At 35.9% G+C, this 21446-nt stretch overlaps 3 protein-coding genes and 1 non-coding gene across 6 annotated transcripts; 2 read left to right on the top strand and 2 right to left on the bottom strand.

Annotated features, from left to right (window-relative positions):
- Nucleotides 1-406: 406 nt before the first annotated feature.
- On the bottom strand, nt 407-3891 carry LOC114762295 (uncharacterized). 2 transcript variants are annotated; one of them, XM_028951763.1, is made up of 6 exons: nt 3713-3891; nt 2950-3014; nt 2805-2834; nt 1903-2701; nt 1331-1612; nt 407-684 (listed from the first exon to the last, which is right to left on the bottom strand). In XM_028951763.1, exons 1-6 carry the CDS (start codon nt 3770-3772, stop codon nt 622-624), a joined length of 1299 nt encoding a protein of 432 aa, XP_028807596.1. In that variant the 5' UTR covers nt 3773-3891; the 3' UTR covers nt 407-621. The 2 variants fall into 2 exon arrangements, with proteins under 2 accessions (XP_028807596.1, XP_028807597.1); XM_028951764.1 differs by having other exon boundaries at nt 1331-1597.
- Nucleotides 3892-5314: 1423 nt separating this feature from the next.
- TRNAF-GAA (transfer RNA phenylalanine (anticodon GAA)) lies at nt 5315-5387 on the top strand. Its single transcript has one exon. It is a non-coding gene; the product is annotated as a tRNA-Phe (tRNA).
- Nucleotides 5388-5608: 221 nt separating this feature from the next.
- Nucleotides 5609-7135, top strand: LOC114762296 (chlorophyll a-b binding protein 13, chloroplastic). The gene is made up of 3 exons (XM_028951765.1): nt 5609-5863; nt 6100-6261; nt 6493-7135. Exons 1-3 carry the CDS (start codon nt 5726-5728, stop codon nt 7000-7002), a joined length of 810 nt encoding a protein of 269 aa, XP_028807598.1. The 5' UTR covers nt 5609-5725; the 3' UTR covers nt 7003-7135.
- Nucleotides 7136-7856: 721 nt separating this feature from the next.
- LOC114762294 (myosin-2) lies at nt 7857-20143 on the bottom strand. 2 transcript variants are annotated; one of them, XM_028951762.1, is made up of 25 exons: nt 19087-20143; nt 19003-19035; nt 18150-18251; nt 17912-18055; nt 17679-17829; nt 17544-17571; nt 17223-17391; nt 16979-17042; nt 16832-16845; nt 16659-16743; nt 16394-16497; nt 16144-16282; nt 15579-15697; nt 15334-15486; nt 15162-15251; nt 14504-14581; nt 14118-14276; nt 12919-13116; nt 12464-12669; nt 12259-12394; nt 11221-11350; nt 10772-10882; nt 10571-10686; nt 9230-9442; nt 7857-8699 (listed from the first exon to the last, which is right to left on the bottom strand). In XM_028951762.1, the coding sequence occupies exons 1-25, from the start codon at nt 19435-19437 to the stop codon at nt 8214-8216; spliced, it is 3579 nt and encodes a 1192-aa protein (XP_028807595.1). In that variant the 5' UTR covers nt 19438-20143; the 3' UTR covers nt 7857-8213. The 2 variants fall into 2 exon arrangements, with proteins under 2 accessions (XP_028807595.1, XP_028807594.1); XM_028951761.1 differs by having other exon boundaries at nt 19003-20142.
- Nucleotides 20144-21446: the final 1303 nt, after the last annotated feature.

Here is a 21446-nt window from a genome sequence, read left to right as displayed (position 1 = left end):
TATTGAATTAGAAATGTCATCAGGTCATAGGTTTATAGCCACCTAATGATGTGATAATTAAATTAAAAAAATATGTATATGCATAGGCAATAAATTATCAGATCATTAAATAACATGGGGGTTGAAGCCTTGTCTCAACTGACATCATTCCTTTTTTAAAGCTTGAGTTTGAACTTCCTATTCCAAAAAAGAAAAAAATGAAACTCCGATTTCTAGCTCAAAAGTTGATTCAAAATTATTCATCCACAAAAACAGTTCGTGAACGGATTTGATTGTGCTATCTGGTTTTTGAAATAGCGCTCACAATGTGACAAAGCAATTTTTTTTAATCATCCTGAACCTGGGCAAGATTCTTCCCTTTATGATCCTCCCCACTGAAGAATGCATGTGCCCTTTATTAATATGAACGGGCCTCTAATTCGTTTTAGGGCGCAAGATGAGCCATAAAACGGCATGTTGGGGAGAGCATGTGTGAAATGGGCTTGAAAAGCAACCCAAGTCTAACACCAAACTACGGGACGTGGGCCGAAAAGTGTCAATTTACAAATATGCCCAATCAATATTGAGGAACGATACTCAGCTTGCACTATACACACACACAAGTCAGTACGGGGCTCTACCTTATCTAAAGTAGATCCTTCTGGTTAGGTTGTTTGTATTCGTCGCATCTCGGGGAGCTTTTCTCTGCAACAACATATTTGGATGAGACTTCGAAAACATGCCGTGACAAAAATGCAAAAGAACAACTTAAAAACACCAAAAAGAAACTTTATAATCAAGTCACAAAATCAGAATGCATCAATTCTGGCAAAATGTTGTCACGAAATTTCCATCAAAGAAATATTGCATGGAGAAACTGTAGGGGGAATTCCTTGAGGAAACGGCAATGAAACAGTCAAACGCATTTCACTTTATTCTTAAGCCCGACTAGTCTAACGAAATGATAGAGGATAACGCTGCATCCAGGTGAAAAAGCTGAAATATAAGAGATTAATAGAATATGATAATCTATTCTCAACTTAGAGGAGAAAAAATAAAAGGGCAGACCAAAACTTTTGAAAAACTGAAATTAAGGCGAGGTAGCAGTGATACTACACCGTTACACGCATGGTTCACGCTGAACAATTTAGAGGATCAATGTTCTACTAATATGCCACACTACCTTTCAAGATCACTTCTAGAGTCTCCAATATAATTTCTTTACAGTTTACTGTGAATTAAACATCATACGCCTTGATAGACCACAAAAGTATGATATTGGATGACTTTTTTGGTCGTAATAAGAAAATCAGATGACTTTATTAAAACAAGAGAATAGAGAGCTTAAAACCTGTCCTTTCAAAACAGTTGATCCTGCACTGTTACTCTTCCGCAGAATGTTCCGTTCTGTGATTCTCTGGTCGTTGAAGCCCCCAGTAAGAACATCGCTTTTACTGCTTTTCTGATGTACTGCCACAAAACTTGCAATGTTCTCATTTCTCTTGCCAGCCAAACCGTTAGGCTTGCCATGTTCTAGTTGCTCCTTTGTAGCACTAGTAGAAGAATTTTGTTTATTGGCAGGTAAGCAAGCCCTTGAAGGTAAAATCTGATGTGGGGCCTGCAAAAGGTACATCTAAATTCTAATTAAATTATCGCATAATTTTGAAACACTCGTCTCTAGCTTCATTTGAAAATTATTAAGAAAGAAATTGCTAATGGTTCATTAAAGAACTTTCAAAGAAAACAGAAGAGAAGAAAAGAATCCTGATCAAGCAGATTTACATCATGGAATTGGTAGACTGTACTGCAAACATAAGACATTAGAGTTGACCTACCAAAGAGCCAGCTATAGTAGCTCAGGCAAAGGATTGCTTTATTATACATTCTAAAGTATGGGTGACAAAGGGCAATGCAGCCTCTCACCACTGATTTTGTAGCTTTATGGTAAGTTGGCTTTGCAAATTCAGCCGTAGTTCCCAATCTGCTAAGAAGTTTCGGTGCTTCAATATGAACAGTAGATTTCCTGGATGCGTTAGAAAGCTTGCATCGGTTCTTAGCTGCAGGATTCACAATGGCTACATCTTTCCCATCTGAAACAGGGTTTGAACATGAACCAACACTAGACTTTCCGGAAGATGATTTACGCGCTCTTGATTTCTTGCTATCACCATTAATATCCACTCTTAATGTTTTTTTCACAACACAGCTTTTCCTAAGACTAGTAGTACTCCTGAAAGAAAGTTGGCTTTTCTTATCATATGGCTTACTAGATACCTCCGTCAAATTCTCCTGTCCCTGAGTATACTCAGATGTAATTGTACTCCTTGAATTACTCTCACCGGCCTTATTATTCATAGAACCTGACCTTATCGCTAGGCTCCTGCCAGCCATAGATTTGGTACAATTCGATAAGGCATATCCATTTGCCATAGATTTTGCACTTGACGTTCCTTTTGACTTGGTCGCATTTAGTTTGGGTTTCACTTCGGGACCAAAGCCAGACACTTCCGGGAAGCACATCCTAGCTGGAAGCTTCTTGTCAAACGAAACATCCAGATTAACACCCCACTTCTTGCTCTTAAAGTGTTTTCCTCTCGATCTTGAGACTGAAGATGGAAGTTCTGGTGAAGGTGGTCCTTGTGAGTCAAATGCAGATGTCACTATCTCCTCACCAGATTTGGAAAATTTAGATTTTAACTCATGCGAAGACCACTGGTGGAACCTGAAAATGAGTTGATACCAATACTATAATCAAACTTCGTTTTATAAGCTAATGCTGAATATGCCAAACCTGGAGCAAAAAAGAGAAGAAGAAGGAAACTTACAGGTGGCTCACGCTGAACCAGTCATCATTTCTACAATATAACAAAACATAAATAAAGACAGGTAGAATAAAATGAATGAAATTTGACAATCTTAGTAAATAAAAGCAACATGTTGTTATCATATCTATACAAGTACAAAACTCACATGTCTTCGACCCCAGACTTTGCTTCTAAAGTCAAATCCGCCCACATTGGGGCTTCAATATGTTCCTGTATGTCAAGCACCAAAAAGCAACAATAAGCCATGATTTGTGAGAAAGAGTAGACATTCTGGAATATCAGACAAGAATATGAGGATACGGTGAGAATAATAAGTAAAAATGCAAGTAGAGAACGACATGGTTAGAGTATGTTGTACAAGTCTCAGGTATCGAGCACTACTTCATATCTGCCCGAAAAATGAACGAAATTAAAAGACTTAACAAACTGAATCTTGTAGGGTCCACAGGAGAAGAAACCAAAGATAAAATGTCAATTTCAACTTGTTTTCCTTTGACGCACTTCCCTAGCAGCAGAAAAACAAGAGACAGACTAGTAGGCAATAAGAGGCGAATCCAAGCATTAAGCATTACAATCAAGAAATGCAAATGCCAAATTGATACTTCAAATGATCAAATCACACAGCAAACAGATTCATTAGTTATTCCTATTCACAAAAGAAAACAACAAAATGCAAACTACGACGATATCACACGAAACCAACATGTCAGAAAGGAACTAAAATGACGAAGGGTAATGATTTTTCCGTTAAGTAAAAGAGCTGATATGGAGATTATAGCATAACAAAATGGCAATCAAAGAAGACAGAATCTCAGATATCTACTCATCCTAAAAAGATCCAAACGAATCAAAGGATCAAACAGGTGAACCAAAATCCTTGAAAAAGACAACAAAGATCAAGGGATTACCAGGAAAGCCCAGTGATCATCCGCCCTCTTGATTACTATTTCTTCCTTAGAAGTTTCCATGACCTAACGATTCTGCGAAACAGCTTCAAATCTTCTTGTCGATTCAGAAACTCCAATGCTTCATTGAGAGCCCGAAAAACAGTCTCAACATCCTCTGTACTAAACTTGGTTTCCTCTCTGCTCTTTTATGGAAGAGAGCATTACGCAGCGGGAGAAATGGAAAACAAAACGACGGTCGAGCATTGCAACGCTAGAGTGAATTTATAGAGAGGTCTAACCGCCGTTGGATGAAAGGAGGAGTATTAGTGTACGATTGAAATCTATCGTTTTGGAGGGTTAGGATTGAATGCGGTTTATATTTAAATTAATCCAGAGCGGAAATGACATCACTAGAAAGTAGGACAGCTTACCGTTGGAGTTGGGTTCAGACAAAGTATTCAAATTTTACTATTTTCATTCCTTAATATTACTTTCGGTCTTTAATATAAGATTGTATTTAATTTTTATTTTGATTTTAAATATAAGACCTCAATCCATTTTCTCTCTTATATTTAAGTATTTTTTTTCAAAAAATTATTTTTAATAATGATAGTTTTAGCCAATATACTTGATTAACGAGGATATTTTAGAAAAGACAACACATATTCATTATAAATAAGTAAATAATTAATTTAACTTATTTTTTTAATCTCCTCAAATCAGTCAACTAGCTCTTATAATTAGGACCAGAGGTAATATAAGAATTAGTTGAGTTGTTGACTAAATTAAATATATTTAAAAAATTAGTTAATTTAATTATTTATGTTAAATGTGTATTGTCTTTTTTAAAATACCCTGACTAATCAAATATATTAATTAAAATTATCATTTAATGAGACATTTAACATATATAACTAATACAATTACAAGGATTATCACAGAAAAAAATAGATAAAAATGATATAAAGTAAACTAGTGTTTTATATTTATAATTAAATTGAATGTCAAACTAACTTTTAACTGAGGCAGTAGATACTAAACATTTTTTTTTGGAACACTTTTTAGGTCTTCTTTTATAGTAATAAGGTATATCTATTATTTCGTACATTACAATTAGTATCTGCTTATTAAATTATCAAATTATTGTCTCAATAAGGAAAAGATTTTTTTTTATTCAATGATGTTTGAACTGTCGGCTCTAATTCATATAAAAAAATCAACTATACTATTTACTTAATTGTTACTATGTTGAATTATTACATAGATAATGATAAAGTTGACTTCTCTGCATTGAAAATATTTAGAATCCAAGTTTCCATATGGTAGTTTCGAAGTAGAGGTATTTATCTAAATTATGAATCTTGAACCAAAAATGATTTTTAGGTTGTAGCCGGGGATATCATACACTGTTGCTGGTAAAATGTATTTTTTGGGTCACGCAAAAAAGAAAGAGAAATAAAGCCCTAAATTATTGAATTTTTAGTCATTTTTGTTGTTTTCAAAGCTTTATCAAAATCACTCTTGGCTTTATGTAAAATTGTAAATTCGAAAGGGATGCTTGTGGGGAGCGATATGTGTGTTTATTATCATCATATAATGTTACGGGTTCCCAAAAGTTGCGTTGCGGGGATAGCTCAGTTGGGAGAGCGTCAGACTGAAGATCTGAAGGTCGCGTGTTCGATCCACGCTCACCGCAATTTACATTTTTTTCCATTTATATTTTTCTTCTTTGAAGACCCGCGTTACCATATTGGCCCACATTACCATATTTGCAGAGATAAAATGGGGATAGAAAGATTATGAGTTGGAGATACTTCAAATCCTTCGAAGCCTTCTCATTGGTTGCTTGAAACAACGCCATCCCCACCACGACTTTCTCCCTCCTCTCTTCTTCACCACCAGTCTCTGCGATTCTCTTCCCCTACATAACATGTGACGCTTTCTACAAACTTCCACAACCCGCTTTATAATATCTTCTGTTTAATCCATCAAGCTCTCAACTTCAGTTCTACCAGAAGAGAAAGCTCGCACGTCATGGCATCCACGATCATGGCAGCCACCGCAAGCTCTAGCACTGTTCTTAAACCTTCCCCTTTTCTGGGTCAAACCAGAGGATCCAACTCCAACTCTCTCAGAGATGTTGTCCCCCTCGGAAATGGCAAATACACCATGGTAACTTCAAAGACACCTGAATATTTTGTCATATGAAGTATATTCATGCTTGAATTTTGGAAAATTTTCTCAAATTCTCAGACACAGATGCCTTATGCTCCATCTATCTGATAAGTGAGTGTGTTAAGATCAGAGATGAGGCAGTAAGCACTAAATCAAACTATATATATTCATATCATGTTTGATATCTGTGAATCTATATCGGTATTGAGGTTCTGGTTTGTGTTTGTGAGCAGGGAAATGAGTTGTGGTATGGACCAGACAGAGTGAAATACTTGGGTCCCTTTTCAGCTCAAACCCCTTCATATTTGACTGGGGAATTCCCTGGAGATTATGGCTGGGACACTGCTGGTTTATCTGCTGACCCAGAAGCATTTGCTAGGAACAGAGCTCTTGAGGTAACCATATATTTTCTTCTTCCTTCTTCAATGCTTGATGCTTCAACACGCTGCTTCTTCCTTCATAACCTACGAAAATTCCCAGCACTAGAAAACCCATGTCATCACTCAACTACAAAACAGACAAAAATGTCATTTATTGCTACTTTAGGACTAGATGAAGTATCAGTATAGTATTCTTGTACTTTTGAGAGGATGATGAATTAGAGTTTGACTCTAATTTGAATGAAGGTGATTCATGGGCGATGGGCGATGCTAGGAGCACTGGGATGCATCACACCAGAGGTTCTAGAAAAATGGGTGAGAGTGGACTTCAAGGAGCCAGTGTGGTTCAAAGCCGGAGCCCAGATTTTCTCAGAAGGAGGCCTTGATTACTTAGGTAATCCCAACCTGGTTCATGCCCAGAGCATCCTCGCCGTCCTTGGCTTCCAAGTGATCCTCATGGGTCTGGTTGAAGGCTTCCGCATCAACGGTCTTCCCGGTGTCGGAGAAGGCAACGACCTCTACCCCGGGGGCCAGTACTTCGACCCTCTAGGCCTCGCCGATGACCCTGACACTTTCGCTGAACTCAAGGTCAAGGAAATCAAGAATGGCAGGTTGGCCATGTTCTCCATGTTTGGCTTCTTTGTTCAAGCCATAGTTACTGGAAAAGGACCATTGGAGAATCTGTTGGATCACCTTGATAACCCTGTGGCTAATAATGCTTGGGTCTATGCCACCAAGTTCGTGCCTGGGTCTTAAATTTGGTTTGACCGTGTTAGTGCGTGTGTGTGTGTGTAAGGTTGTGAATGGAAGGACTCTGATGTTGTAAGATGTGTAGTTTATGTCTTGGTCCTAATATAGTTCAGATTCTTAGTGTGCTCCGTTTGTTTGCTGGGCTTCCTTTGCATGGAGAAGGTACCTCGTTAAGTTGATTTAACAAGTGAAATGAGAAATCCCGGAAGAAAAGGAATATAAAATAAGAAAATAATTTCATATTTCATATTAATTAAAAATGTGTTACAAGCAAAGAATTAAACAAGTTTTAAAAAGTAAGAACGGAAATTAAGTTTTCTATCAATTGGAAGTCGCAGTCACAGGTTCAATTCCATTTTGTTATGTCAAGATTCTAGTACCTACTTTTTTATTCAAAAAAAAAAAAAAGTGGTATGAAAAAGTAATTCTTTTTTTAGGTAAACAAAAGGAAAAGGCAATTCCACTAAAATACTGCTCTGCATGCACGAATTTGTAACTTCCAAATATCTTACATTACCCTTGTCCAAAAGAAAACCTCACATTACCCCAGTCTCGTGCATTACTGTCCAACAATATTTACAGTTTAATTAATAAAACCAATCAAAATATCACATTATCATCTTATATTACTAAGTGCTTGTTTGGCAAACCTCATAATCACTTCTTAAAAAAAAAAAAAAACGATTCTTTTGCACATGAGACGTAAAATCACTTAAGGGAGGAAACCAAATTAACTGCTTGATTGCCAGCCATCTCAAGGGATATACATTTTTGATGACATTTTAAGGGATATTTGGATCAGTATACAACACCTGCAAAAGGGAGCTGCGATTTGCGACGACAGAACATGAACGAATAGATTGGAAGGAAGATATCAACGCTTATTATTAATATCTTCAGAACTGAAATCTGTGACAACAGAATATACATGACAGCATGAGCTAATAACTAGACTGTGAAACAAACCTATGACCAGAGACTGTTCAACAAATACAAACCTATGTAGTCCTACAAAGTCTATATAACTATGCACAACCTATCAATACTTCCAGGTTCCACTAGTTAGTAACAAAATTGGTAGATACAGAAGAAACACGTCTCCAGTAGTAATGATGCCGACAATTCATTAACATTACTGACAAACATTCCATTTGCCTTTTTCCTCACCAAGTTAATATTTGAGCTTTTCCAGCAAGTGAATGGTGGAACATTGATTACTATGAGGCTCTTGAGCTTAACTTCCCCCACCATCTCCGACGGCTCCTTTCCCCTTCTGAATTCCCTACTTTATGAAGCCTTGCTTTTGTCTCCCGTAATCTGAACTTGTATTCTTTCTTCCATCCCTCAAACCTGTGTTTGAGTTTCCTAAGTTCTTCATCCGGATTCATGATAGCCGACTGCCCGGCCTTGACATCGAGCAGAGCCCTAGCATCGTAATCAAAAGTCTGTCTTCTCTGTTCGAATTCCCTCATCAGATTGCTGACTGCAGAAAGGGTACCATTAACTTCTCTTCCTGGCGCTCCAGAATCAGAGACGGAGAGAGAGCTGGAAAACTTGATAGGTGTGCTCCCACCAGGAGTTCGAGATATTAGGGAATTAAAATCTTCAGAATCATTGTAGCGAGGTGACATAACTTCTTGTCTTCCAGGATAAGCAGTGGTGTTGTCAGAAGCAAGGCTTTTTCTAGCAGCAGCAAGACTCACCTGCAATGAGATTGCAATAAGAAATTAAGCAGAAAATTGACACATCTCTCAGCTTTAGTATTTTTCTTGCTGAATTGATCTTAGACGCATATCTTCATAATTTTATTTTCGCCAACAAGTTTCTCAATTAGAACATCATGTAAGTATGATTTTTAATTAAAACGAGATTAATTTGCAGATAAGTTATGGAAAACATGTAATCTTACATTTTTCATGATACTATTTAAAAATTCTAGATTTGTAATGTTTTAACTTTAACTGAAGAACCCTTTTTGGTAGTTTTTAAATAAGGTACTTAACAGTAAAGTACTGCATAACTTTTATCCCCCGCGCCCTTCCTACAATCAACGACAAATCTAGAGCTAAAATAGCCTAACTATCCATTTTAATTTAACAGTTCTGGAGGGAGTTCATCGCAAAATCAACTATTTAAAAGTTTGACTTGATCATCATTTCAACACCACAGTAGGCAAGGCTAGTATGAAAAGCAAACCACATTAAATATTAATGTTTACAATCAAGAGCCTTACTTGCAAAGATGCCATCTGTTTTTGCCACGTCTCCTCCATTGATTTCATCTTCGCCTCATATTCAATCCATTTTGTTTCGTTTTGTTTCAGCTGTTCCCTCAATGCAGTATTTTCCTCTTCCTTTTGCTCAAGAGTTGCCTCAGCCTTAAGCACCCGCCTTCGGAGTTCTTCTAAAGCTGAAGGCAAATTCTGAACCTGCTCTCTGGATGCTTCCTGCAAGGCCAGAGAGTAAAACCTTTATCATCTTGAGCAGATGGAGCTTCTATAGAATCATGAGACAACATACAAAACATTCATTTACAATAATTCTTCACCAATCCTCATTTAAGCCAAGAAATTGCAATTAGCACAAGGGGAGAACACAGTTGAATTTAGACCATACCTCCATGAAAAGGAGGATGCGTATCATTTCAAATATAAGGCCAAAATCAGTGGGCAACATAACAAACCAGAAAATTGATGATTCATTCCAAATTAAAGATTTATGAGACAGAAGAAAAGTTTCTTCATATATCAAAGTTGACCAGCAAAAACTTGTGGCAACAGAAAATTTGTGATGATCTCCCCAAGGAAAAAACTTGTCCTCACATGCATACAACTTAGTTATTAATTTCTCCGTTGAATATGTAGTGGGAAAAGAACTTGTATCTAGTCTATATGACTATATGTGGTATTCTAACAATATATATCAATAAAACTGAAGCATAAAAGTTCCTTATATTAGCATAGTGCCCCCCAACTAACACGTGGTCTTGGCTTCCTACACTTACGAGAACTCTTCTGTCCGTATAACTACTTGGTATGTAAGAATTTGTTATTGGCCTCGTCTATAACATTAGCATGATGAAATAAATCAGCGTTGCTCTATCCGAATTTCAAATATGCAATTTCCAAAAAGAATACACCCAATATTGCAGTCCTATTTAAATTTAAAATACAAAATACAATTGACACCTAAAGTTTTTTAAGATTTGCTCCTTTGAACACTAGTACACCACAACGGCAAAGTAATCTCACTCAATGAAAACTTTGTAAAAGCCATGCCCACAAAATTTTAGATAGAACTCATCTTCTTGGTTTAACTTCAGCATATCACTTGTCTTGGTAATAGTATTGAGTACTGAGTAACATCAATAAGATACAAAACTGAAAATCGACAGCTTCAAATTTGGAAATATCCAAAATAACAGACTTTGTTAATCAGATAGGAGAATAAAAAAGAGGGAATTACTATTTAAATGCATAAAAACTTATAAAGAACCAAAAAGATGAAGTTGAAAGTTAAAACATAAATAACAATGGAGTTTAGAGCATTTATCTAAATAAAAAACTGCTTAGTACCTTCATATCTAGCATCTTCACACGAGAATATCGCTGAAGTTTTTCATTATTAAGGTGTTTCTTCATCTTATGCGTACCACTAGCATTCTTCCTCCTAGCCAGCCACCCACGAATTACTACATGAAAAGAACATGAATAATGAGACCCCAATAACAATTCCCTCCAGAGGGTAAATTTGAAAATAACCAGAACCACATTTACCTGATTGTAGCAGTATGATTGCCTCAATCTCGTCAAAATTTTTACAATCAATAGTCATAGAAGACTTCTCAACTATACCAAATTTCCTCCTCCAAATTTCCCCATGAGCAACTGCAAAGTGAGCAATTAACATCAAATAAAAATAATTAAGGACCCCAGTAAAAACAATTTAAAAAATTGCTAAGAACGAGAATTTAAGCCATCAATTCAGGCATATAATTTTTTTTTTTTGGCTAAATATCTATTGAGAAGGTCTTTAATGGTAAACATTAACAAGAAGTTGTTAGAAAAATATAGGAGCCAGACTGTGCGTAGGCTACTTTCTATACAGATAGCATTAATCATTTATTGATGAATGTGTTTAGTTGAATTTTGCATGCATAAAGGCAAGAATCAGCAGAGTTCTTTGATGCAAATGCAATTAATATTGAAAGACAGACATGCATTACATGATTGCAATGTAGTCACCCCATTCTTAAGCTCATGGAAATATTGACGGGCTCGATGACCACGGAACCATTTTTGAACCTGAAGTATTCCCTGCATAACCTGTTTTCTTCTATCCTCCAATGCACCAATCTACAATAAAAATAACACAAGAAAAACCAAATATGAGAAAGCTATACATGAAAGATCTAAAACCAAGCAGAACTAAGACATTTAAACCACTGATCTTTGATCTCACAAATATAACATGATATTCTGCTTCGTAAACGCATTTGTGATTCAGAAATAGAATCCTTATTATTTATTGTAGCAGGGAAATGAATAGTTGATATATTTTGTGGCATATTGACTGCCATGTCAACTATATTCTAGCTCTATGGGTTTTGGAAAGACTGCACATCTCCAACGCTTTGCCTTTGTCCGCAAACTACACTCGCAATTTCAAGCATGAATGATGCCTTTAGGGCCCGTTTGTTGAAGCTTAAAAAGTAGGTGATTTTTAGATAGTTTACAGATTTTATGAAAAGTGATTTATCGGATAGAGATTTTATAAAAAAAACATTATTTTATGTTTGGTCACATCATAAAATTTTTTTTAGTGATTTTTAGATTTTATAATATATTGTATTTCTCTGTTCATTAAAAAGAAATGTTATTTGGTTATTTTCAAATTTTATGATATCTCTACGTATATCCATATTTTTATGATATTTTCCCCCATCTATTGCATCTTATTTTTTTCAAAAGCTATTCAAAGTAATAAAACATCCCCCCCCCCCCCAAAAAAAAATTCTGGTTATTTTCAAAAGCAAAATAAACATTGTAAAATTCCGCAAAAGTGTTTTTTTTCTTTCAAAAAATAAGTGATTTTTTCAGGAAAAAAGCTTAAACAAATGGGCCCTTACTATAACATCAGCAAATCTTTATATCCAACTGATGAGAAACTAAAAATTGGGGTTTTGATAATAAATTAACACCAGAAAAATATGAAGATGAAGAAAGTAGCTCTTCAAGCACTAACTCAGCCTCTTTGGACATACCTGCCCTTTTCGCAAGTGCACTTTGGTGTAGCCGAACTGATACACTTCAGGAGGGATATTAAATTGTCGCAATACAGCAACTGAGATGCTCAGGGGATCCTGAACTGCATTGGTCTCCAGAAGCAGAAACCCATACCTGGATACATGCGGTAACATAAATAAACTTTCAACGAAATCATAAATCTATAGGAGGTTTTCCCACTACCTTTCGGCGAACTCTTGATGCGTCATTTGGATAGGATATCCAATCCTAGAAAGTCTAACAGCCTCCAAGATTCCACAGCAACGGAGTTGTTGCATGACAAGATCTTCATCAAATATGCCAGGAAGCCGCTTAGTATTTGGCCTTATGCAGTGAATAAAATGAGGTGTGCTGTTCTCCAATTGGTGCATTAATTCAAACAATTGACCCTAAAAATAAGGAAGCCATTAATTAGATATATATATCCCCAAAACTATATCATTTCAATAGTTTCTTAATACAGTCTTACATTTCAGTGCCCTGCATTATAAAAAATGTAATGTTCAGAATAATTCCTACTCCATAATCATATATCACACATCATCAAGTGATAATCTTCCTTGACAAGGGAACATGCAATCATCTCTTCCCAAATATTAAGGCATAAAATCAAGTTTCAAAGAACAATGGAAGAATACCTTAAGCTTTGCACCAACACTCAGCTTCTGTGAGTCTAATGCGCCTATTTGTAAGGAATTCAATTGTTTATGTGTTTGGCTAAGCATTTTCGAGAACAACTGCAGCAGCCGACAACTACATGATGCCAGGAGTTGTATGCAGTCGGAAGACAGCAGATCTTTGTTCTGCTGTAGAAAGCCGTTTGTATCATACAAAACCTAATATAGATTCAGGTGTTAGTTAAATCACAGGAATAAATCCAAGACTAAATTCCATGGTCCACATTCTGTTAGCAAAATTTACAGACACCTCGTGGTGTCGTGGTGCATGTCTTGGTCCATGCAAGATAGTCTTGTGCTGGTGCTCATCACCACGATGAGATCAGAACCATACCAATTTGAAGTTTATTTGTAATTTTCAAATGATAATTTTTTCTAATGAAATATTATCTTTATTTTTATATGCAACTATAAAATAAAAAAGTTTCAAAAATCTCACAAATATAATATTCAATATGGAACATCCAATTTTAATCTGAACTGTCCAGATTCATGCACATCACAGGTGATGAGCATTGAAACCATCTCCATACGTGAGATGGCAAAAGGAAAAGCTGGAGTTATAGCCTAACTCTAATACCAATTGAAGCAAAACAAAATAGAAATAATAAAGTAGAGCAGATAACTATTAGTAAGACAAATAAATTCAAAAATAAAAGATAGTTAACAAAGGGATAATTCAAAATAAAATCAATTAAGTTTAATTCATAAATTTATCCTTAATTTATCTTTGACCCTTATAGTTAATTTACAATTGTAATTAATAATAACATTTCCCTCATTATGTCATCCTATTCTCTATTATAATGTAGGGGGAAAAGGTCTTAAACAAACAAACAAAATTTTCAGATTTAAAAACCATGTTGGCGTTTTCAAACTATGTACTTTATTCAATTACTCAATTCTCCTCTACGTCATAGAAGAAACAATTGCCCATGTAGCATTGCTTCTTCCACCATCTTGTTCATGCGTTTTCCAGCAGGTTTATTCAAACATGTGATATCATAGTCCTCTACATACATGTTTTTGTTGCTATTTAGGCCTACAATCAGCCAAACTAAGTAAACTAAATCTACCAGACTCTAAAAAGAAAACTATTAATCTAGACATTTTTAGCCACTAACTTTCGTAGCTCCTTGAAAACTGATGCAGCAACTAACCTCTCCTGCAAAGTGACGAACACCAAAAGCCCTCCCTCTTTCCCCCTTAAAGCAAGGATTAGCATTCAGGTGCTGTTTAAGTTTGTTGGCAAATGTGAGATCAGTGGCCTTGGGCGAATTTGATTCCTCATCCAGCAATGAAAGTATCCCCGATGGTTTCTACAAAATTCACAAATCACTACAGGTTATATAATGACAACATAATTTACAGGTAATAACGTAAACAGCCAGCCCTGGGACCTTAACATCTATGTTTTTTGCAATAATCTGCAAAAATGCACCATGTGTGGATCTTAATGTAATGTAACCAAAACCATAAGGAAGGGCCATTGCCCAGTTGAAGCGAGAATGAACATCAACATATAGAAAAAGTGAACCATAAGTACCTTCTCAAATAGATCCAAGCACTCTTGATTGTCCTCAAAATCTACTTTAATCCAATGAACACCGTCCATTGCATAGCTCTGAGACAAAATAATAATAGATATTGCAATATCAAAAGCATTAAAAAAAAAAAAAACAAATGACATCACGAATTAAGCATGCAATATGAACTCTACATGTCAAATAATTCCTTGATAAGAGATAAAAATATACCACAAGTAACATGCAACTATAATAGTTAAGGTTAATCATTACAAATTTAAAATTGATAACATATAATATATTGTGAAATTTGATTGATTTCACTCCAGCAAAGCTGTTGAACCTCTCTGCCAGCAAGACTCCCTTAAAACAACCACAAGTGAAGCACCAGAGACAATCCATGAATATAATTCTTACCCATAACATATGTAGAGGGCAGGAAGACACCCTTGAAGATGCAGGGAATTGCACTCAAGAAGTTGACATTGCTTAGTTTAAAAACATATTTTTCATTAGCTATGTCTCTACTAGCAATTATTGATGGAAGTCTTTGAAAATCTCCTATTTTCAAACAATGAAATAAGCATTTAAACCATTCAAACGTATACAAGGACAAATTGCATCTCATTTGCATCGACACTCAATATCCAAGAAATTTTAAACCCTATGAATACTAACCTCCTGCTCAAGTTTAAATATATGCCGATTGAAATGTTGTTGAAGCCTCTCATCAGCATAATTCACACAAAATTGTTCAAAGCTGTTTTTCTGAAAGTCAAAACATGAAGCCATTATAACAACAGCAAACATTAACTGATGCAACAGTAATCACATTATACAAGTTGCAGACCTTGAATGACTCAAACCCACAAATATCAAGAATATTTATGGATCTCCCAGTATGCCTTTTGCCAGCTCCGAGTGAATTGTTAATTTTTTCTATGAGCCACCCAAACAAGCTTGCATACATAAATTGTGCCAATGCATCTCTTTTTTCTATTGCCTGAATAAGAATTTTATTGGGCCATCAAAAAAACGCTGAATATAGTCATTTAGGAGCTCCAGAAAATTGATTAACGTATTTAATGTATGGACCTGCTTCAATGTTGAACTTCGAGCAATAGTATCCTTGCCATCTTGGACTTTACACACAGATAAAGTTACCATTAACTCTTGAGAACTGCAACCTATCAGCATGGCTGCACTGGTGACAGCTGCCAAAAGAGATATATTTATGTAAGTCACTTGTAAGATGTAACTGACACGTCATTTAAATTCTTGCGTTACTATGTCAGCCATATAGTCATTGTGTACCACTTCAAATCCTCTCCTGCTCAAAACAGTACCAGACATTGTTTATTCCGTACAAAGCATCACACGGAAAGGATCTGTTTAAGATAGTCCCACCTCGCTTTTAAGATTATTCTTGTCTTTGTTTATGTCTTGGATTGGAACAAATTACTATAATTCGTCCGCGTCTACGAATCAATCGACATTTTTCACAAATTTTACGAACGGAGGCTCTTATTTTCATATTTGTTATTCCTTAACTGAATTCCAAAAATTTTCTTTTTGGCTATAAGTACTCAAATATTCATTGCCATTAAAAATCCATGCACAAAACAGCACAGCATAAGTAACACAAAGCTTTTAATCATACCTTCATCATCCACCACCACAACATGATTTTCATTGTCAGATATTTGAAATGATACATTTCCAAGCCATAATATTGCAGCAAGGGTTTTAAATACTAGTTCTTGATCCTCTTTGCAAATTTGAACAACATCCAGCGCATTCTAAGGAAATAGCAGAGAGAGAAATGGGAAAATTAGATAAAGATATCTTAGGAGGACAGAAGCAAACTTGAAGAGGAAATTGATCGTGAAATGAAGTGTTCAGAATTATACCAGCAGGTTATTAAACATTTTAGCATCATCGACACCATCTATTGTCATACAGTCACTCTGATTAAGATATTTATATTCACAGGCCTCTCTAAGATTCAGCTTCTCTGCAGCACAAAATAAAGTAATCTTGAACATGAGTTAAAATATCAGGTATTCATAAATTCATTTAAGCTGATCAAAGAATTACACTGCAGAGGAGACATCACATGATAAATGTACGCGTGTGTATGTGTGCAAAGAAGCTCACAATGGAAGAGAAAAGTACCTTTAAGACCAGGTAAAGATCCAGCACAAAGTTGATAAAAGATGTGATATGACCTCTCACCACTGGTCAGCTGAACAACTCTTGACTGCTCACAGGAGACAATGAAATCAGGACAAACAGCAGATAAATAACATAGTTCCACCCTTAAGTTCAAGTAAGGCATCCAAGTTTACCTTCTGTAACATGACTATTAGTTACCATGTTCCATTTAGCAAATTGCAAAGTCAAACCCACAAGAGTAAACAAGTTAGTAAGCTCAATAGAAAAGGATATAAAAAAGGGGGGAAAACACCGTTGCACTGACACATCAACATGCTTACAGGTTTGAATTTTAGCTCCACATATTTTCCCAGCTGCAGTGAAATGAATCTCAAGTGACTTTCCCTGCTCCGAACAAGCCAAAATATGCATTGATTAAACCTCTTAGCCTTTGGAGAAATTAAAGCCATTAAACAGCAAAAATTTTATGGACACACAAATCAATAAACCTTTCAAGCTAAAAAATTTCATAGAATATTAGCACTGGTAAGTTCCATTAAAATGAAAAGAAACACAGGAACTTACAAATCTGCTAGAATTGTTGTGCCTTTGTGTTTTTGCATTCCCAAAAGCTTCTAGAATAAAATGTGTCTGAAGGGCTTTATTTTCTATGCCACAGCTACCACCACCCAGAGCAGCCAAATATTGCAAGGCGATTTTGGCTGTCTCTGTCTTCCCAGATCCACTCTGACCACTGTAGACAAAAACTAACAATTATTAACAATACACTGATAATCCTGTCTTATGCCTGCTAAGACACGTAGAAACTATTGATCGGAGCAACATCTTTTGAGAGAAATACACGCAACAGAGCCCCCTATGTACTGAAACTGATATGGAGCTTACCTTATGATGATGGACTGATTTACTTTGTCTGCAACAGACAAAAATCAATCAGAAATCCTTTAAAAACGTAACATTCATCCCACAAGTGCAGGAATAGAAATTACAAAGGACTTAGAAAGGGGGAATTCCGTTCACCTCTCATCATCTCACTATAAGCTGCATTTGCCACGGTATAAACATGTGGGTCAGTCATGCATCTCTGACTATAAGTTGTGGCGTGATCATTTCCACAACTCTGGACATCTTTGAAAGGATTGAGTGCTATTAAAATGGGCCCTGCTTTACTCTATATTAAGAAAGCACAGGAGCATATGAGAGAGATGGACAGTAACCGCAGAAAAAGAATGAGCCAAAAGCTGTACACATACATAAATCATTCCTTGAGAATATCTAAAACGAAGAGTGTGAAGAACTGATGGCTCATTCAGATAAATCAGCTGCATGAGATCATTGACGCCTTTTAGAATATCAGGATTAGCTGGTAGGAGCTCTGATATGGCCACTTTCATAACCTACAGTAACAACACGATGGTACAAAAAAATTTCTCAACTTGCAAACTCAGAAACACACTATTTTTCAACGACACAGAAGACCTACAAACTTACATTTCCATTTGTGAGTAAAATTGAAGCAGCTTCTCTTGAAGTTGACTGTACCTTTCCTAGTCCCCAGTGCCGATTTGGTTGCCTACACCACACATGAAGTTTCTGGGAAAAGAACCGAACACAGAAATGAACATGCCATAAAAAATGTGTCTATCAAAACTAATAGTTAAATGTCAAAGGAACAAATGGGTTGCTGAAATATAATTTCAAATAGAAAAAAGCTGCGACTATACATCTAAGATTCTCGGCAAATATTTCAGACATAACTTTAATATCTTCTAACAACTACACTTTCCATATATCGACTGATGGAGCCAGCATTTCCCACTAGATTTTTCTAAAACAAATAGGAAGACACCAACGAGAAGACCACAAACAGAAAGGAATTTGAGAGGAAAGTAATGTGTTCCGTAATCTATGCCTAAAAGAACACAAATTGACGCTGCCATCAAACATAAATGAATAAAAATGAATAAATGCCCCGAGCGGAAATCTGATCTGATCAATAACAAGGTATTTTGATATTTCTCAATATAACCCATCAAGCCTCTCAGCATGATTAACGTGATTAGAGAAATTTGGGCTTACATCTACAGGTCAATCACCCCAAGCAACTAAGAAATTATATTTCAAATATACTTTCCATCAACCATGGTAACAACCATATTGTCTTTCAACGGATTGCTTTCTTTTAAGCACCACAACCTTTATGCAATGCTACTAGAATTAATTGTTTCAAACAACTAAATGTGAGTGTTATCTACTAACATGTAACAACCACTTCTAAAACCATTCATAAACTGAGTCGTTGCAAGATCATAATAATTCTTTTTTTTTTCCAGTTCCCAGTTACCTTCTTGATGAAATAGGTAACGTTATCATCCGAGTGGGATTCTAGACTCTTAGATGATATTTGGTCGCTCTGGTTCTCTTCTGATGCGAGGGCGTATGGCGATTCCACATCCCTCTTCAACTTCTTGCTCCCAAGGCTTCCGTTTATCTTGTGTCCCAAATCAACTGTATCTTTCCGCTTAGTCTCTTCGCTCGCATCATGAAATCCGTTCGCAAGGCATTCTGTCTCACCAGGATCTCCATTAACCATGAAGTTTAAGTTATTCGGCAATGACCTTCTCGCGGAGGGAAGCCGAGCTTTGGAGGTCGGACGAGCTGGCAATGCCGGCGGCAAGTCCTTTGGCTTATTCTCCTCTTCCTCTCTCCGCTGGAGCGATTCAAGCATTACCTCTAGCGAACTCCTCGCTAGCGAGGATGGCGATGCTGATAACATCATTGTTAGTGCCACCAAGACTCCCAAATTCGAATAAACTTTCCAGATTTCCACTCAAATTCTATAGCCAACTCAAAATCACTACTTCTCTTCAAATTCCACCAGCTAAATGCTAAATAACAGCAAAATATAAGAACCCAATAATACTAATCCGCTGAATTAACTTGGAAACCGAACCCACCAAACTGGTAGAAGAAAACTATTAAGAATGGCAGGCAAGTAACAAATTCGTTATTTCTCGCAGCTTCCAAAAATTCTCTCGGAAAGCCTAATCATCAAATCAAGAAGGTGCACGGGTTTCCATCACTGAAAGCGTAAGTTACGAGGATGAAGAGTAAGGAAGGCAGGTTGAGGCTGTTTCGGAAAGACCAACCTCCTCAGACTCGAGAGAGAAAAAGGAGGAAGCAGAGACAACAAAAACAGGAACAATTTAGGCAAATTGTTCACTAATCTGGCTTTTCTTTTCTTTAAATGGGTTTTATCCCGTTGAATCAAAAACCCGCTTTTCCTTTACGAACTCACACTGAAGGAAGATCCTTTGTTGTCGTTGCTGGGGTTGTCGCCTTTGCTTTTGTGCCCAGAAATTCAAATTTTCTCAGTTGATGTGGCAGGCCACACAGTTCGACATTCGTTTCTTAAGAAAACGGTTTGGATCGGATACAAACAATAATAATTCTAAGCTACGAATAAAAAAATTGGAACGTAATGTGGAAATTTTCAAATCGAACGAATAAAATAATGAGTTGGATAAGCGTACGAGGGAAACAACGTGAGAGATCAAATGCTACTGTTCGATAGTTGTACTTGTGAAGTAGAATAATCTAAAGGAATCAATTACTAAGGACTAAATATTTGAAGTAACTACAACTCTATCGTCCTTCTTAGATGACAGGAGTAGATTCCGGTATTGGAGTTTCATTGTTATTACTTTCATTAATTACTTTCTCTGGAGGATTAACTTTTTTCTTGATTTAACTTTGAAATTGATCATGTTATTTGATTATTTATCTCTTAATATGGTTTAAAATAGTTATGATATTTTATTATTGAAATGATTAAATTTATCAAAATATTTTTTATCTCAACAAAAATTCAAATAATTTAAATTTTTAAAATTTTCAATTTTAAATTTTAAAATTTATTTAATGCAGGCTGTTCTAATTGATGAATAATTCAAACTCAGGTAATTAAGTATGTGAAGTGAGAAAAAAATCAAAATATGTGTAATTGGCCGACTTTATGCTACATTTAAGTTCATCTTCTCATTGAAATTTAATCTTATGCTTTTTTGCCATAGTAACTCTAGTTAAAACTTTGTGTAAAGTTTCAACAAACAATATTGTGGTAACAAAAAAAAAAGAATGAAATTGATATAAATCCTTCAAAAATAATAAAATATTACCATTAGCTAGACAAAAAAATTATATTTAATCCATATATATACCACAATATCATATCATTGTGTCTTGTGCTTTCCTCTCCAACCTACAATGATTTCAGCTCTCACTTTGACGCCAAGATTTCCTCGTCAAAATCCAAAATGGAATTTTACACAACCAAACATGTAACAAGGAAACAATTTTTGGTTAAAATTACTATTTAAAAGGAACCTCCAAACTGAAATGTGTATAAATGACGATGATGTGGAAACTGTTTGAAACATTGACCGCCATAAATACAACAACATTCAATAATTCAATTAAACACAAAGATAGCCAATAAGACCATTAATGTCACATCCCTAGGATAATACCATTATTAAGCTCATGAGATTATAATTTCGGGATATGAGCAAGAAGCAAAAATTAAATAAACATAATTATAGCCCCTTGTCCTTGAGTTCAGTTGGCAAAGGGGTTGGACACTCACAAACGGGGTGGGTTCAACCCCTAAGCTGGTCGAGGTGTTGGGGGAGGTATATTTAAAGCTAAGGTCTCAGCTCGTAACATGTGGTGATCCCTTATGTGGAGCTCTCCCCGTCCTAATTTAAACTACGGTGTTGGGTAGGACTG

The sequence above is a fragment of the Neltuma alba genome, unplaced genomic scaffold (genome assembly GCF_004799145.2).
Source record: "Neltuma alba isolate B1F8T4 unplaced genomic scaffold, ASM479914v2 tig00011206_pilon, whole genome shotgun sequence".
NCBI classification, from domain to species: Eukaryota; Viridiplantae; Streptophyta; class Magnoliopsida; order Fabales; family Fabaceae; genus Neltuma; species Neltuma alba.
This window is presented reverse-complemented; position numbering and strand designations above follow the sequence as displayed.